Source organism: Hypomesus nipponensis, chromosome 27 (genome assembly GCF_054491055.1).
Source record: "Hypomesus nipponensis isolate SF chromosome 27, ASM5449105v1, whole genome shotgun sequence".
Classification (NCBI taxonomy): domain Eukaryota; kingdom Metazoa; phylum Chordata; class Actinopteri; order Osmeriformes; family Osmeridae; genus Hypomesus; species Hypomesus nipponensis.
This window is the reverse complement of record NC_140387.1, coordinates 599937-617651: the sequence shown is the minus strand read 5'-3', so window position 1 is coordinate 617651 and position 17715 is coordinate 599937. Positions and strand designations below refer to the sequence as shown.

The 17715-nt window shown below is 47.9% G+C and overlaps 3 protein-coding genes across 4 annotated transcripts; 2 read left to right on the top strand and 1 right to left on the bottom strand.

Moving 5' to 3' along the window:
- Positions 1 to 3926: 3926 nt before the first annotated feature.
- On the bottom strand, positions 3927 to 10064 carry lman2la (lectin, mannose-binding 2-like a). Its single transcript, XM_084693661.1, has 9 exons — positions 9859 to 10064; positions 9363 to 9481; positions 9054 to 9171; positions 8849 to 8931; positions 8053 to 8085; positions 6893 to 7054; positions 6024 to 6138; positions 5790 to 5912; positions 3927 to 5527 (listed from the first exon to the last, which is right to left on the bottom strand). Exons 1-9 carry the CDS (start codon positions 10055 to 10057, stop codon positions 5385 to 5387), a joined length of 1095 nt encoding a protein of 364 aa, XP_084549787.1. The 5' UTR covers positions 10058 to 10064; the 3' UTR covers positions 3927 to 5384.
- Positions 10065 to 10817: 753 nt separating this feature from the next.
- mtfp1 (mitochondrial fission process 1) lies at positions 10818 to 13275 on the top strand. Its single transcript, XM_084693662.1, has 4 exons — positions 10818 to 10977; positions 12196 to 12323; positions 12452 to 12684; positions 12991 to 13275. The coding sequence occupies exons 1-4, from the start codon at positions 10908 to 10910 to the stop codon at positions 13055 to 13057; spliced, it is 498 nt and encodes a 165-aa protein (XP_084549788.1). The 5' UTR covers positions 10818 to 10907; the 3' UTR covers positions 13058 to 13275.
- Positions 13276 to 14697: 1422 nt separating this feature from the next.
- Positions 14698 to 17293, top strand: LOC146220207 (uncharacterized). 2 transcript variants are annotated; one of them, XM_084693976.1, is made up of 3 exons: positions 14698 to 14853; positions 15753 to 15998; positions 17097 to 17293. In XM_084693976.1, the coding sequence occupies exons 1-3, from the start codon at positions 14796 to 14798 to the stop codon at positions 17249 to 17251; spliced, it is 459 nt and encodes a 152-aa protein (XP_084550102.1). In that variant the 5' UTR covers positions 14698 to 14795; the 3' UTR covers positions 17252 to 17293. The 2 variants fall into 2 exon arrangements, with proteins under 2 accessions (XP_084550102.1, XP_084550103.1); XM_084693977.1 differs by lacking the exon at positions 14698 to 14853 and adding an exon at positions 15163 to 15542.
- Positions 17294 to 17715: the final 422 nt, after the last annotated feature.

The window sequence follows — 17715 nt, the reverse complement described above, 5'->3', positions numbered from 1 at the left end:
AGCATACCTCTCCTCAGAGCAGAGGCAGGGGACCGAGGGGGAGGAGGGATAGGGGAGGTGGAAGGGGGCAAACGGTGTGCATGTTGGGCAGGGTCAGGGCTCAGAGGCTATTAGGCTAGCGTTAGCAGCATGGGGGGTTAAAAGAGGCCAGCTGTGGTGGGGTCTGTCTCTGCGATGACAGGATGTGGTTTGGAGAGAAGCCCGGCTGTGTGACGAGCTTGCGGCCTCTGGAGCAGGGCTGAGGGCCTCTAAAACCCTTCAGCAGCCTCTGGAGCAGGGCTGAGGGCCTCTAAAACCCTCCAGCAGCCTCTGGAGCAGGGCTGAGGGCCTCTAAAACCCTCCAGCAGCCTCTGGAGCAGGGCTGAGGGCCTCTAAAACCCTCCAGCAGCCTCTGGAGCAGGGCTGAGGGCCTCTAAAACCCTCCAGCAGCCTCTGGAGCAGGGCTGAGGGCCTCTAAAACCCTCCAGCAGCCTCTGGAGCAAGGCTGAGGGCCTCTAAAACCCTCCAGCAGCCTCTGGAGCAGGGCTGAGGGCCTCTAAAACCCTCTAGCTAAGTTGATCTGTCCCATTCTGGGGTGGGCTCTGTATTCTTTGATTCAAGACTTTAGTCCAGGTTAGCTAGTTGAGAGCTGAATGAGTTTCAGAAAAACGGACATTTATATAGCTACTCCTTGTAGTGTTATGTTTTTTTCAGATTGGATGTATTTTGGGGTAATGCTTTGAGTTCATTGTGTTTGAATGTTAAATGATGAAATGGGGAGGGCGTTGCTGTGTTGAATTGGTAGGTGTGTGAGTGTGTGTGTTTGAGGGGGAGGGGGGGGGGGTGGAGTATTTTTACAGTCTCTGTGCTTAACCTGTTAACATGCACTATCATTGCCAAACATATTTGTCTCTGGCTTTCTCATGTTTACCTAGATAAAGGGCTATTTAGTCAATCATGGACAAACAACATCCATTATCTGCTGGTAGTGACGCTAATTGAACGTAGTGTCATTGTTTAAACAGCGTGTCTGTTGTGCTGGTGCACGTGTGAATGACAGTGAATTTATATATGATTGTATGTTGTCAAAATACAGCTTTTATTTGCCTTTTTCCGTTTTGTTTAATGTTCACAGAGGTGCTTGATACTCCTATATTTTCTCAATCTCTCCTTTGTCCCTGTTGTCATCCCCCATCTCCTACCGCTCTGCTGTGTCAAGAAGATGCGCCCCAGGAGGAGTATGGTTCTTGAGCTAGCTAGCAGGTGTGTGGTTCCTAGCTAGCTCCAGACTGTGTAACCCTAGCTAGCCTGGGTTGCTTCCATGTAGACCGTGTACCGACACCCCGGGCCCTGCGCCTGGCCACAGGGACTGGAGCTAGCAACCCCCGCAGCACTGTAGTTTGTTATTCTCAGACGGGAACTAACGTTCCAGCACACGGCCGCGTAGCACAGCCCCAGAGACGCACCGCACGGCGTCCTCTGGGGGGGTCCTGTTCGAAAGAACAGCTCGATACAGCGAAGGACCGTGCTGATGCCGTCTGGTCACGTGTACAGCTAAGTGTGTGTGGACTGTGTATCACGTCCCTGATGTGGCTCAAGTGGCGCAATCCACTGAGGAAAGCCCCAAGCCGTTTGTTTAGCTTACCATCCAAAGCCTTTTTCTTTCCTCAACCAGCCCTTCTCTTTGTCCTGTTCTGCGCCTCTGTCCTGTATCTAAGAAGGCTATGCAAAAAAACTAAAACCCACCCATATGCTGCAATACTTATCTGTTGTTTGTCTGTGGTTGCCAGTTGAAGCAATATTAATATCGGTAAATGTCGCACTGTACCACGTTTGGTATGTTTGTCTTTGTTTAAGAAAACAAAAAAGATAAAACAATGTTTGTATGTTGCTACAGTACCACTGGTGCGTGTATGCTGTGTGCTGTGTACCTCCCGATGGGAGCTCTGTGGTTGTAAAAAAAGAAAAAATACTTTTAATGTATCCTTTGTTTCTTGTTAGTACATTGTGACATACTGGATATAAATCCAGTCTGTTGTCATTCTAATATGTTAAGAGTAATACTCATGCTTGTCACGGGGATAAAACGTTGTTTATTGTGTAAGCTGAAGGAGTGTTGAATGCAATGGTTTTGTTGAATATACGACTATTTAATCGCTCTTTTACATGTTTTTTTTCACGTCTTCATCCCCATGGTCTCTGCCCAGTTCTCTTCTGTGTGGTTGACTTGTCAAGGCGCCCTTGTTGTCTTTGTAAACAACACCTTGGATGTCCTCGTTTTCCATCCTGAGGACTTTCCGTTGACTGATATTTTTTGTTGCCTTCTACCCTCAATAAACGTGTAACTTAACCTAATGTATAGGCGATCTGGATCATGTAACGAAATCGGCTGAGTGGAGAATTTAGCACAGAATTGATCGTTAGCCTAGCCAAACCGGAATAAACCTAGCTAAACCCGAATTATCTGATAGCCTAACAATAGCTGCACTGTCCTTGCATTTGACAAAGGCCTAATGATAAAGACAACAATGTATACAATGTACACACATTATTATCCTACAAACTAGGTTGCTCTGTTCAACTTGTAAACAGATATTTGTTGTCATTTTTTTCTCTCGCGCCTTTTCTCTTTTAAACCATAGGTGGAAAGTGTCCAGTCGATGTTGTGTTTGATTTGTGTGAGCGGAAAGATTATAATTTCATTTTTCTACGTTTTTTTTGTTTTGTTGCCAAAACAAAGAAAAATACCAATGCTTGAGGAACAGTTGGACGTGTAAAAGCGCGCCATCTTTCATGTTTTTTTTTCTATCACTCAGATCAAGCCAAACCGAGAGAGGATAAATATCCACTCTGATTCATCAATGAATCATAAAAGTACATTTGATGCTTTGATTTAGCACAGGATCTGATGTGCTCTCGGCTCATCATTTATATTTTATTTTTATAATAAAAATAAACATCGGCACAACCGAGGCTCAGTTTGTGTTTTCTCATCTCTTGCTGTTATTTGAGGTTCCTTGTTTCCCCTTGAGACTGAAACAAGCCTTCAGGGATGCAAGTCCTAATGACCCAGTCATGATGTTGTTCATGAAGTCTGTTTCACACCCCTCCCTCACCAGAAAATACAACAGTCTTAGAAAGTACAGCTTCAGTTCTCAGTTCTGCAACAAAACTGCTGGAAAACCCTTCATGAACACAGGGAACCCATGAAGTAGACATGCTCAGAGGGCTCGTCTGGGTTGAGTTACATCTCCGCTGTGTCAGCACACTGTTCAAATAACATAATGTAGACTAGACTGCCTAGATGGGGTCAGAACATTGTGCTTAACCACTTCACTGCGTCGGTCTACCAACGCTGGACCAGGTCTTCAACCGGAAACCAGTCTCCATGACGGCCAACAGCGAGTTTCCAGGTCCCATCCAACGTCTATAAAGCCGAACAATGGATTTTTGGTGTTTCAAAACCCATTGACATTGTATGACTATGTTTAGCTTGTGTTCTGCTCCTCTCTCTTACCAACCGTCTCTGGAGGAGGGGATCCCTCTCTGAATTGCTCCTGCCAAGGTTTCTTCCATTTTTTCTCCTGTCGGGAGTTTTTCTGGGAGTTTTTCCTTGTCTTCCTTGAGGGTTTAGGTTGGTTGAGGGGCAGTTCTATGGGCGTATGTGAAGCCCTCTGTGACATGCTTGCGTGTAAAAAGGGCTATACAAATACAGTTGATTTGATTCTCCTCCTGGCCCAGGAGCAGGGGGTCAGTATGAGGAGCAGGAGGTCAGTATGAGGAGCAGGGGGTCAGTATGAGGAGCAGGGGGTCAGTATGAGGAGCAGGAGGTCAGTATGAGGAGCAGGGGGTCAGTATGAGGAGCAGGAGGTCAGTATGAGGAGCAGGGGGTCAGTATGAGGAGCAGGGGGTCAGTATGAGGAGCAGGGGAAGCTGGGCTCTCACCGTGCAGGTTGTTGGTCTTTATTGGCAGATGTTTGTTTAGCGGAACATCAGGAAGGTAAACAAGATACTTCTGGGTTTAGATACACACACACATACATACATACACACAGTGGTTTTACAACAGCAGGGACAGACATGCAAGTCGTACAATATGGAGAGAGAAAAGGCAAGGCAAAGTGTACATATCAACATAAATATCCCCATTCGCATAAATGAAAGATCATGTTATATCTGTTTGATAGCATGCCTAATGCAGGTACAGATGACCAGGTTAGTCTCCAGTGTGTGTGCTAAGTGTTTAAATACCCAGGCTTCTGTGGAAATATGACTCAGATAAAAACAGTGATAATATAAGGACATACAGGTAATACACGTGAACTTGATAAAAAGGCTGCTAAAAAAAATGCTTTCGTATTTGCTTGTAACTGTAGATAAATAGTTAATAAAACAGAAGTTTCCTAACGCCAGGAACCCAGAGAACATGATATCAGTTCTACCAGGGACCTCACTTATCAGTACAAACTCATACTATATTAATCTAAGGAGTGTGTGCAAGGATGTGGGTCATTAACTGCTTATTGGAAAAGAAGTATAAAAGGAGTCAGACAAGTTGTGGCTAAAGCAATAACATCACCCAGGCAACGTCAAATAAATTTAAAATTGAATCAATTATTCAAAGTCTCACCGGAACACAGGATGCCAAAAGATGACCTTCATGCACACTACACTAACAATGTACATTCAGACCGTAGCACTATAGGATCATTGAGGTTATGGAGGGTGTAACCCAGTGGTAGAACATTTACAGATCCCCCCCCCCACCCCCAAGTCACTTTGGATGAAAGCATCTTCTGAATAAATATATTACAAAAACACCTGACAGCTTTGTGGAGAGCATGTATGCATGACGCACACAGATCCCTCCAGACCAGTGGGACACGTCCAGTCAGCTTTACAAATGAAGGCAGAGGAGAGATTTGTCCAAGAGGGACGGTATCCAGCCAGCCCTGGGGCCCTAGCGCCCTGGAGACTCCTGAACACAAACTGCTTCTGTGTCCAGCTGCAGAAAACACCTTGTGACAGTCAAACGTTTAAAGAACCATACTCAGTTGCTGCCTGGACTGTCCAAATTAAACAGCCTGATCTTCAGAAGAAAGGTCTTTGTCCAGACCCCTAAGGTCCAGCATCATCAACCAGCTGTCAACGCTGGTGTGGAGTTTAAGGCCTGGTTGGTGGAGGGTGGGAACAGGAATCGTTAGAGACCACATACCGTGGCTGTTCTGTGGGCTGGAGAGAGCGCAGGCTGTGGGGGAGCAGGTCTGTCAGGGGGGAGGCTGTCTGGAGGAGGACTCTGCAGACTCATCCAACATCTCCGTCCAGATCTGACCCAGCTGTAGTGGTAGAGGAAGGTCACCCCTCTCTTCCTCCATCTCTCTCGTCCTCCATCTCTCTCTCCCTCCTCAGTAGAAGCGCTTGCGTCGGCTCTCGCTCCAGTGGCTGTACACCACCAGGCTCACGACCACGAGCAGGAACACCCCCAGCAGGGAGAACAGGATCATGAAGAACATGGCCACACTGCTCATCCCTTCTTCTTCCTGCCCCACTGGAGCAGGGAGAGAGAGACAGAGAGAGAGACAGAGAGAGAGAGGGAAACAGAGACAGAGAGAGAGGGGAATACAGAGAGAGAGAGAGACAGAGACAGAGACAGAGACAGAGAGAGAGAGGGAAACAGAGACAGAGAGAGAGGGGCATACAGACATAGAAAGATAAAATATGGAGAGAAATACAAATATAAATGAAGTCACAGAGACTCATGTGAGATCTTCAAGCCGTTCCTCCCAGGAGTGGGCCTAAGTGAGTCGTACATCGTATCAGATTCATGTTGTCTACACTGGGTATGGTGATCTCCACTTCCTCCTCCTCTTCCTCCTTCAGGCTGCGAACCACAGTCAGCTGGTACAACTTCAAGGAAATGATATCATGATTGTCTGTAAAGGAAGTGACATTGTGATTGTCTGTAACGGAAATGACAACCTGATTGTCTGTAAAGGAAGTGACATCATGATGATGAGATCATGAGGGAGGAGGGTGATCATCACCTGACAGGTCTCCTGTCATGGCGGACGCTCCGAAGTAGTAACCCTGAGGCAGGTTGACCCCCGGCACATCCAGACAGTCTCTCCAGTCATGCTGGCCCTCAATGTCTATCATGATCTACGGGAGGGGGGATGGAGAGAGAGAGAGAGAGAGAGAGAGAGAGAGAGAGAGAGAGGAGGAGGAGAAAGACAGAAGACACAGAAGGAGGAAGGAGAGAGAGGTGTAGAGATAAAGGAAGACAGGGAGCGAGGAGTTGGGGTGTAAAGGTAAAGGAAGAGAGAGGGAGGAGGGAGAGGGGGGTGTATAAATAAAGGAAGAGAGAGGGAGCGAGGAAGAGAAAAGGAGTGAAGGGAGAGAAAGAGAGGGACACAAAGGGAGTTGGAGTACAGTACATAGGAACATCTCAGTGCAGCGCGTGTCCAGTACTTGTTGACTAGTTGCCATGTCTGGTTCACTATACAGCTGACACGACTGTGACAGTTCTGGCCTGTTTGCTGCATGTCGTGTGTGTGTGTGAAGAAGCGTGTGTGTGAGAGAGAGAGAGCGTGTGTGTGTGTGTGTGAGAGAGAGTGTGTGTGTGTGTGTGTGTGTGTGTGAAGAAGCATCTATTTCTGGACTGCTCACCAGGATAAACACCACATGACAGTTGGGTTATTTTAGTTATAGAATAAATGAAGAGTAAAAATCAGAGTATCTTAGTATGTATATGTGTGTCACAGTATGTGATTGTAACGCGTGTGAGACAACGTGTGTGTGTGAGAGAGCGTGTGTGTGTGTGTGAGCGTGTGTGTGTGTGAGAGAGCGTGTGTGTGTGTGAGAGAGCGTGTGTGTGTGTGAGAGAGAGAGAGCGTGTGTGTGTGTGAAATCTCACCGTGAGCCTCCTGCGTACATATCTGATGAAGAGGAAGGTGTCGTGGTTGAGGTTGCGCACCATGGCGTTACAGCCACCCAGCTCTGTGGGACGACCATCATGCTCGTGGTCATAACTCACACTGCCGTTCCCGATCATGGCCAGCACGAAGGGGAAGATCCTCTGGAGGGGGGGGGGTAACAGCAACCACAACATGAGTCCACTAGACTGGGAGGGAAGAGGCGGCATGCTGAGTGGAGGGCCTCAAAGGGTAGGGCCCGTGAGGACAGGGGGTAGGTCTAGGGGACAGGGGGTAAGGTCTAGGGGACAGGGGGTAAGGTCTAGGGGACAGGGGGTAAGGTCTAGGGGACAGGGGGTAGGTCTAGGGGACAGGGGGTAGGTCTAGGGGACAGGGGGTAAGGTTTAGGGGACAGGGGGTAAGGTCTAGGGGACAGGGGGTAAGGTCTAGAGGACAGGGGGTAAGGTTTAGGGGACAGGGGGTAAGGTTTAGGGGACAGGGGGTAAGGTCTTGGGGACAGGGGGTAAGGTCTAGGGGACAGGGGGTAAGGTCTAGGGGACAGGGGGTAAGGTCTAGAGGACAGGGGGTAAGGTTTAGGGGACAGGGGGTAAGGTTTAGGTGACAGGGGGTAAGGTCTAGAGGACAGGGGGTAAGGTCTTGGGGACAGGGGGTAAGGTCTAGGGGACAGGGGGGAAGGTCTAGGGGACAGGGGGTAAGGTCTAAAGGACAGGGGGTAAGGTCTTGGGGACAGGGGGTAAGGTCTAGGGGACAGGGGGTAAGGTCTAGAGGACAGGGGGTAAGGTCTAGGGGACAGGGGGTAAGGTCTAGGGGACAGGGGGTAAGGTTTAGGGGACAGGGGGTAAGGTCTAGGGGACAGGGGGTAAGGTCTAGAGGACAGGGGGGTAGGGTCTAGGGGACAGGGGGTAAGGTCTAGGGGACAGGGGGTAAGGTCTAGAGGACAGGGGGTAAGGTCTAGGGGACAGGGGGTAAGGTCTAGGGGACAGGGGGTAAGGTCTAGGGGACAGGGGGTAAGGTCTAGAGGACAGGGGGTAAGGTCTAGGGGACAGGGGGTAAGGTCTAGAGGACAGGGGGTAAGGTCTAGGGGACAGGGGGTAAGGTCTAGGGGACAGGGGGTAAGGTCTAGGGGACAGGGGAGTGGTACCTGTGTGCGGGGGGTGTATCTCTTCTTCTGCGCCTGTTGTTTCCAGGAGGTTGTTTCCACAAGGTTGTTTCCAGGAGGTTGTTTCCACAAGGTTATTTCCACAAGGTTGCGTAAGAAAGACAGGGAGCACAACTCAAAACATGTTTACACAAGTCTAGTCTGGTTGTTCCATGAAGCTGGCTTACCAAACAAGCTAGGATTGTGTCGGTTGGTCTCATTTACATGTGTCATGATTCGGCTCCACAAAGCAATTTCAACATGGCTGAAGCTCAGTTACTATGGCAACTTCAGCTGGGAAGCTAACCTGGTCTGGGGCAGGCTAACTGGTGGACTGATGAAATCCATGTTCTACCTCTCCGGCTGCAGTGTGTGTCTGTGTGACTGTGTGTGTGTGTGTGTGTGCTTGTGTGTGTGTGTGTCTGAGGGGTGGGGGATGTGGTTTTACTGAACTCAAGACCCTGCTCTGTTCACCACAGGACATGTTGACCTAGATTAGACAGGAAGTGACACATGCAACACCTCAGCACTTTATGCAAGAGTCCTGAACATCTAGAATATCATAAATATCACAGGCAGGAATAAAGACATGCTAGGGAGAGTTATGTGTTATCTCTCTGTAGAGGTACATTACACGGTGTCTGGTAAACACAAAACTCTTCCTTGATTCCCAAAAGCCCTTTGAGATCCTTGATTATCAGCTGCACTCCCCACATGCACCATCTTTGGATGAAGGTGTGTAAATATATGATTTTATAATATAATATATCAGTGTTATGAGTGTGCTGGTATCTCCTACCTCCAGGTGTTTCTCCTCGTTGGGGTACGTATCCACAAACACACCCAGACCCGTGAAGTTATCTTTGTTCCCAAACACAGGACCTGTGAAGAACACACAGACCTGTCTTTCACCTTGTAGGGTCAAGTGACGTGGTGATGGCCATTACGGAACATGTGTCCTGGGTAAAGGACTGTGTTTCAGTCAGAAGTCGAAATGGCTCTACCGTTCTGCATGCGCTCCTTGTTGTACCAAATAGCCAGGCCATCCCCGTTCAGATTCTTCTTTCCTTGGCCGTGAATCTTGAAATGCACCTGTAGCTCCCAGTCTCTGAGATGACAGGGCTGGAGACACACGCGACACGCGCAGAGAGAGACAAAGGAGGGAGGTTTCTATTTCATCAGGCAAACAATATCATCATATTTCATATGTTCGATATCTTATCTGTAATTTAACCGTTTTACGGATTACTTTTATTATTGTTTTTGCCTGGCTATACCGTTTCTCGACAGATTGAGTGTGGTTATGTACTCACAATGCGGCTCCACACCGCCCCCTGTCGGCTCTGGCGATCAGGTGTTAACCGCACCTGATCCGTGGTAACCATGGCATCGCCCATCAACTCCCAGTGGGAAGAGCCGAACGACCCCACACCTTAACAAACAAATCATCACATTGACAGTTGTCAACAAGGACATTCTTCAAGAAGTAAAACTGACGTGAAACTCAAAGCCATAAATTGCTCTTATAACGGACGAGGTAAGCTAAAGGTGGAGGAGTCCGAAGTGTGTAACTGTTCTCTCGGGACCGTTGTAAGCTGACATTGACAGCAGTCTTCAACACAACTATAAATTGACTTGGAAACACTCATTTTAATTTCGTCAATGAGGTGTATAGGCCTACGCAACACAAAAGTCAGACTGCAATCTTTAACATGGGAGGGAATATAGTTTTCAGGAAACACTAACGGGAATGCATTGAACCACTCTAGAACATTCTCATTCAGTTGGACGATCCAGATAACTACATACCTTGGTAGGGCTTCGACAGCGAGTGTTCCCTTTTAAGAAACTCCTCCATTTCATGATGACCGTCGTCGGCAAAACACTGACCTAAAGCAAGAGAAAACAAAACAAGCATCCAAAGTATTTTTGAAACCATGGTTTGATGAATACAGATCATAGGTAGTACAGTGATTTCTCTGCAAAATTTGCTTGTGGCGGCGGCCATCGTTATCTATAATCCCACCCATAAAATGTTTGCATCCTTGCCATTGGTTTATCGGTTTGCATGGCGTCCTATCGTTTGCTTATTCGACTGCCAATCAAATTCACACGCTTGTCCGCATTTTTATTTATTCCAGCAGATGATGAGAGACACATTTATCTTTATGAAATCTTTCTAGACAAATATGCTGTTGTGCATAAGCAGGCAATGTATGGCCATTTGTGTAGTTATTTATAAAATATTTTTTCTTCTTCTTTTTGGACGTGATAGGCTATTCAAGGACAACTGCCTAGCCCAATATTTTCTAGCAAGCAGAACAATTCCAGATAAACCAGTTTTGAATCGCATAAATATTATACTAAATGTCCTCGTAATCAAGCTGATATAACAGTTAACATGTCATTCATAAAAACATGGGCAATGATATTTACATAAATCTCCATGTTTAATTTGCACTGGATAGCGTTATTAACCACATCATAATCTAATCAAAGCAGAATGACCGCTAAATCACATTTTTGTATCCGCAAACTTCCGGGTGCTTAGACTATGGATTCGTCAAATTATTAGAGACTATCTCACAATTACGTTCTTGGGACGTTAAGTTTCAACCTCGTGCCTTCTTACAACGAAAATTACAGCAACATTACTAGTAATATTTTAGAACCTATCGTAGTGAAGATTTATTTTCATAATTCAAGAAAAAGTTGGGTTCTCCTGGCTAATTTTGAAGATCTCTCTGTGAAACAGTTACACAACTTGCAGACGCTCCCACAAGCTATAGTTGTGGGACGATCAGTCAACGCACTGGAATTGATCTAGTCTGTATACGGTGATGGAGTAAAGAGAAAGCATGGAGTCAGTTGAAACAAAAACCAGCAAGGAGGTGGATATTTATCGTGACACATGGGTCCGCTTCCTAGGTATGTTGATGTATGCTGTAGTCTGTTTTCGTTTGTCGGAATCGAGATGTTGTCCTTGGTTTGCTGAGCGGAACTCGAAGGACAGAGCTGAGCTGTGCCAGCGAAGAGAGGAAGCCAGCTGGAAAGCCAGTTTGACTTGGTTGTAAAATATCTAATTATAGCATTTAAAAATCCAGGGTAAAAGGATCGAAATGGGATAGCAACATTAGTATTAGTGCTTGTAAATCTTAATGTTCCCAGTTGCCACTGGCACTAACTGTAGGAACTAGGAGACCAAACGTCTATATGCTGCCCCACTATCGACTCTGTCAAAACTAGCTAGCTAAGTAAACACCTGAGCTGGGTTGCCACCCGGGAAGCGAACACCAAGCAGGGAATAATCCTGTACTGCAGAGGCACGATCTCCGATATCCTAGATTGCTGTCTGATGCATGTAGTGCAGCACCCGTAACTTTGGTTAATGCGTATAGCCAGACTAGTTTTATGTTGGCTACGTATATATGCTATGTTTACTTTGTTGATGTTTTTACGCGAATACAACTCAGTAAGGTGAAGTGTTGACAGTGGAGTTAATGAGGCTAACCAGGAAGTACCCTGGCCTGTCACAACCAGCCACGCCAAGCAGATTTAATCAGTTCGCCAGGAGATCTTTAGCCTATAGTTTCTCAGCCTGGTCAAAAGTATATTGATATAACATGATAGTATATTATTGGTTATTTTATAGCATTGATTTCAGCCCCCTAGTTATACTGGCATGGGGAAAAACCACTGCCAGTTATAGAACATATTGACATTTCTGTCGGGAGAGTAAAGTGGTCTGGGCCAGGGTCACTTTCAGACCTGCTGTTACTATATTAAACCATGCAGACCAGGGCCAGCTGTAGATCTAGGCTGACATCCCCCTCACAGCTGTCTCTCTCTCTCTCTCTCTCTCTCTCTCTCTCTAACCCCCTCTCTCTCTCCTCCCTCTGCCCTTCATTCGCTCTCTCACCGTCCCCCACACAAACAAACACACACACTCACCTTGACACATTGCTGAGTTGAGGATTTGAATGACAGGAGGAAATCTGAAACTGTATCCCTCATTGTCACATGAAACAGTCGCATTTCTCCCTACTGCAGTCCTAACAAGCTAGGTCCTAGACCAGACCAGTCCAAACTAGGCCCCTAGACCAGAACAAGCTAGCCAGAGCTCACCCTGGTGTGTGTGTATCCCAGGCTACGCTAACGAGGTGGGTGAGGCGTTCCGTGCGCTGGTGCCCATCAGCGCGGTGTGGGCGAGCTACGCCGTGGCAACGGCCTACGTTACCGCGGACGCCGTCGACAAGGGCAGGAGGGCTGCTGAGGTGAGGAGATGCACATACATGCACACATGAACAACTATATTGTATAAACGTACACTCACACACACACATATAGGAGCTCCTTCATGCTCCTTCCAGTCTGTCGATTCCCTGACCTCTGACCCCCCCAGGCTCATGGTGAGGCCCCAGGCCGCACGACGCGGGTGGCGGTGGCAGTGGTGGACACGTTTGTCTGGCAGGCCCTAGCGTCTGTGGCAGTGCCAGGGTTCACCATCAACCGCGTGTGTGCCGCCTCCCACTTCCTGCTGGGCCGCGCCACCCGCTGGCCCCTCCCCGTACGCAAGTGGACCACCACGGCCATCGGCCTGTCCACCATCCCATTCATCATCACACCCATAGACAGGTCTGGCTAGATGTTTGTCTGTGTGTGTGTGTGTGGTGGGGTGGATGTTTAGGGTTATTCGATTCATGTCTCTAAGTGTTGCAAGGCACCAGTTGAGGGTCCTAGTATGGTTGTGGTTGAGGTGTGGTACAGGTGTGTTTGAGGTACAGTGTGGTTAAGATGTACTGGTACAGGTGTGACTCCAGACTGAGCCTCTCTCTCTCTCTCTCTCTCTGTCTCTCTCTGTCTCTCTCTGTCTCTCTCTGTCTCTCTCTGTCTCTCTCTGTCTCTCTCTCTCCCTCTCTCCATGTCTCTCTCTCTCTCCAGGGGTGTGGACTATGTGCTAGACTCCAGCCTCAGGAAGGTGTATGGACACGGAGAGAAGCACGACTGAGGAGGGAGAATTTTGTCAGCTCGTGTCCCTGGTCCTAGTGCCCCTCCCAGGGCAGTTTAGGAGGGGGACTCCCTCCCTCAATCTCTCTCTCCCCCCTGCCCTCCCCTCCCTCAGTCCGTCATCCTGTCTTATTCACCTATAGTTTACCCTCCATTCATCCACCTGTTTCCTTCTTCAGCTCGTGTCCTAGATCCCAGCGCCCCTACCCCCCAGCCCCCCTGCCCCTCTTCCCCCCCAGCCCCTCTTACCCCCAGCCCCTCTTTCCCCCCAGCCCCTCTTCCCCCCAGCCCCTCTTCCCCCCCAGCCCCTCTTACCCACAGCCCCTCTTACCCCCAGCTCCCAGGCCCTCTGCCCCCCAGGTTGTTAATTTGTCCTTCTGTAGGAATACATGTTTGCCTGTCGAAGGTTGTTGGTGTCGAGGGACAGAGATTAACTCTAAAAGCCATGCTGTACATAGATCTATCCCATCCATGCTGCTGTAGCAGAAACACACAGATCTTCCACGCAGAGCTGTGTGTGAGCACGGAAACACAGGAGCACAGGAGCTGGACATGAGCAACATCCCAGCAGGAGAGCAACATCCCAGCAGGAGAGCAACATCCTAGCCAGGCCACAGGAGAGAGGGATGGGCTGGGCTTGTTGGACTGTGGTGCCAGGGTTTTCAGATACTCTGGGAACTCAGAATGAAACAGTAGTTTGGATTGTAGGTGGTATGTCCTCTGTGTAACTCACGCACTATGCAAGGGAAACAGGAAGTTGTGAGTTCAGAGTGAAAAGGCTCTGTGTTAGGGCCTACGTTAAATATTCAATCTTTAGAACTTCAGATTCAAGCCTTGTTTTTAATATTTCATTTAATACTTCAGACGAGTAAAGGGAAACATTTTTATTAATAATTCTTGAAATATTTTTTATATAACCAAGGAACCTTCTGGCTCTTATCTCACATCTTCTGTGTTGAAGGGAATGTTTTAATGGACAGAACAGATTTCAGTGCCAACATTGTTGCACCAGAAATTACAATTAGCAATAAAATCTTGACTCAGCTTATTCCTTGTAATCGTTACTTTTGTTTATGTAGGTTAGGACAAGGGAAAGCCAGTGTAATGCGTTTTTGAGTCATTTCTTTGACGACATAATTACATTTTCTGTAACATTTTACCATTATGACCGTAATGCTTTTTTCATGCTGAAAATATAAAATTAATGTTTTCAGTTGTTGTTTACACACCATATACTCAGTCTACACGCTAAGCATACGTTTTTTTCTCAGTCTTTATTGTGAAAATTTACATTAAAAAAATATGTAAACGTGTTAAATGTGAGATCTATATACTGTAATGGGCAGCTACAGTCTCTCAGACGGGGTTTAACATTGAGGAAAGAAACCTGTATATCTGTGCACAAGTACAGGAATAAAAGATTAAAATATATTCTTCCTCAGCCTGTTTGATTTTTGACACTTGCATATCCTGTGAGCGACCTGTGCAGGTGTCTGACCTGAGGAGTCACAGGTCTGGAAGGGGAACCCTTTCCTGGTCCAGGTGTATCAGATCACACTAACGACCTGACCTCTGACCTCCATCAGCAGCACAGACAGAACAGCAGATAGTGTGGATGAGTCTCAAGTAGCAGTAGTTGATTTTGATTGGTTGATTGATGATCATCTGACAGCTGTTTCCCTGAAGTGCTGTACGTCGATGTAAGAGGGTCGAGGAGGTGTGTTAGAGAGGGACTAAACATGTTTCTTCAGGGTGGTGTGTTTTTCCTGGTGTTGAGCACAGTCTTGGCCCAGTCAGGTAAGCATTGGCCAGGACACCTATGAGATATAATGCTGTCAAACCCCCCCCCCCCCCCCCCCCCCCCCCCCCCCCAGGTGTAAGGCAACGGTTGGTAAATGGTGTGGTTTGGGCTCGGTTATAATTCCTGTCTACAGCCTAACCGTTTTAAGCGTCTGCAAAATGAATTTAATAGCACTTGCGTGCTTGCATGGAAGGTGTCAAAATGTGCGTTTGATTTCCGAAAGGAATGCTTGTAGGCTACTGGAAGGTTCCGTTGCACGGGTTACATTAATTTAGGGAACATTGTAGTTATTGTGGCGGAAAGTAGGCTTCCACTAGCGCTAGCTAGCTAATCACTGCTCGCATGACGTGACAAACCGGTGTTATATCGTTCTCTCGTCATTGGTTTCTCTTCCCGCCTACATCACCCTGTGTCTGTGTGATGTGCAGCTGTCTAGTGTAGATAGTAGTTTGGGTTAGCTAGCGCTAGTTTTGGTTAGCTAACGCCAGCTAGCTAGTTTTCACGGGAGATGGCTAGCTCGAAAGGACTAGCTGCAGAACAAACGCCACTTGGTGAACATTTCGTGTGTAACTAGCAATTTTTCCTGCGATATGTCCAGGGTGATCTGTATCACACCAATTTCGACCGAAATTGTACAACCTCCACGGCAGAAAAATTAAGCTGACTTTCAGAATGATAGGCCAAGGTCAGGGTTCAACGTCAACTGTACCACTCATCTTGATGTTTAGACGGTGGTGAGAATATCAATTCCAGGCTAAACTCAGAACTTTTGGAATTCATGCTTCTGTTTCCCAACGATCTATCGCAAACTAAGTGATGAATCAACGATATGAATACAAATGAATAAACTCTTCAAGCCTACGTTTGTATACAAATGACTCCATGTTCCCCTCAGAGTTTCTCGACGCCATCTTGTACAAGGTGGAGACTGACGAGCTGGGAGACCAGCAGGATGGAGGTGATTCCCCAGGAGAGCTGCAGTATGGAGGGGGCGGTCTGGGAGACCAGGTGCAGACACCGGGAGACCAGCAGTATAGAGATGATTCAGAGAGTGACCAGGAGGATGGGGCTGGCCAGCCTGAAGGAGACGAGGAGACCTGGACAACCTCCGTCTCTCCCCTGTCCGTCATGGAGGACCACGGTGAGTGTCCCTCGCCCCTGTGGCCGTGGCATGATGTCCCCGGGGTCAGGGTTCCTGAGGTGGAGGGGAACCTCTCTCTGGGGTCAGGGTTCCTGAGGTGGAGGGGAACCTCTCTCTGGGGTCAGGGTTCCTGAGGTGGAGGGGAACCTCTCTCTGGGGTCAGGGTTCCTGAGGTGGAGGGGAACCTCTCTCTGGGGTCAGGGTTCCTGAGGTGGAGGGGAACCTCTCTCTGGGGTCAGGGTTCCTGAGGTGGAGGGGAACCTCTCTCTGGGGTCAGGGTTCCTGAGGTGGAGGGGAACCTCTCTCTGGGGTCAGGGTTCCTGAGGTGGAGGGGAACCTCTCTCTGGGGTCAGGGTTCCTGAGGTGGAGGGGAACCTCTCTCTGGGGTCAGGGTTCCTGAGGTGGAGGGGAACCTCTCTCTGGGGTCAGGGTTCCTGAGGTGGAGGGGAACCTCTCTCAGGGGTCAGGGTTCCTGAGGTGGAGGGGATCCTATAGGTTCATCACAACCCCCTATACTTTTTTAGGTTGAGTCAACAAGATAACTCTCTCCCAGGTACCTATCAATTACTTTATTTATAAAGCACAATTTCCGTTGACCAATGTGCTAAATAAGACCACAAGATAAAAGACACAGAATAAGCACATCAACATTCATTTGAGACAAATCAAATAAAAAGGTCTTTAACCTCACTTGTCCAAAATGGACAAGGAAGGTCCTGGTCCCAGGTACCCGTCTCTCTCTACCTGTCTCTCTCTACCTGTATCTCTCCCAGGTACCCGTCTCTCTCTACCTGTATCTCTCCTAGGTACCCGTCTCTCTCTACCTGTATCTCTCCTAGGTACCCGTCTCTCTCTACCTGTATCTCTCCCAGGTACCTGTCTCTCTCCCAGGTACCTGTCTCTCTCCCAGGTACCTGTCTCTCTCCCAGGTACCTGTCTCTCTCCCAGGTACCTGTCTCTCTCCCAGGTACCTGTCTCTCTCCCAGGTACCTGTCTCTCTCCCAGGTACCTGTCTCTCTCCCAGGTACCTGTCTCTCTCCCAGGTACCTGTCTCTTTCTACCTGTACCTGTCTATCTCTAACTGTATCTCTCCCGCAGGTGTGAGTGAGTCTCCGGTCTGGCTCCTCTTCCTCGCTGTTCCCATGGTGCTTCTGGTTGTCATGTCGGTGCTGGCAGTAGCTTACTACATGTGTGTGTGGCGGGGGGGGAGGTTAGGATACACAGTGCAACGAGATCTGCTGTTCAAAACATAGATCCTCCTCATCTATCGAATAAACCTATGACTTTCTGGCTAACTTTTGGAGTCGTGTTTGTCTCTTACAAAAGGATATTTTATATGATTCATCCACAAGAGGGCGCTGTAACCTTAACCATCTGTGCACAGCAAGGATGGGTGCTGTAAGTGAGACGGATTTGACTGGACTGCAGCAGAGGACTGGAGAGGCAGTGTTCTGAGTTTCAGCACAGCAGGTGGTCCTACAAGTCTGGAATCATGCTGTCCCCCACCCAGGAAACCACTGTGAGGTGTTCTTGCCTCATCTTTAAAATTAAAAAACACCAGATCAACTGACTTTAGTTCACGCAGTCTCTGTGTGGAGTGTGTTCATGGAAAGGGCTAATTCCAATGCCAGCATTATAGCACCAGGACACGCGTATAAACTTGATTCTGGTTTTTACACAACTACAGGACAAGGAAGTTGATAGTTTGAGTCTTCTT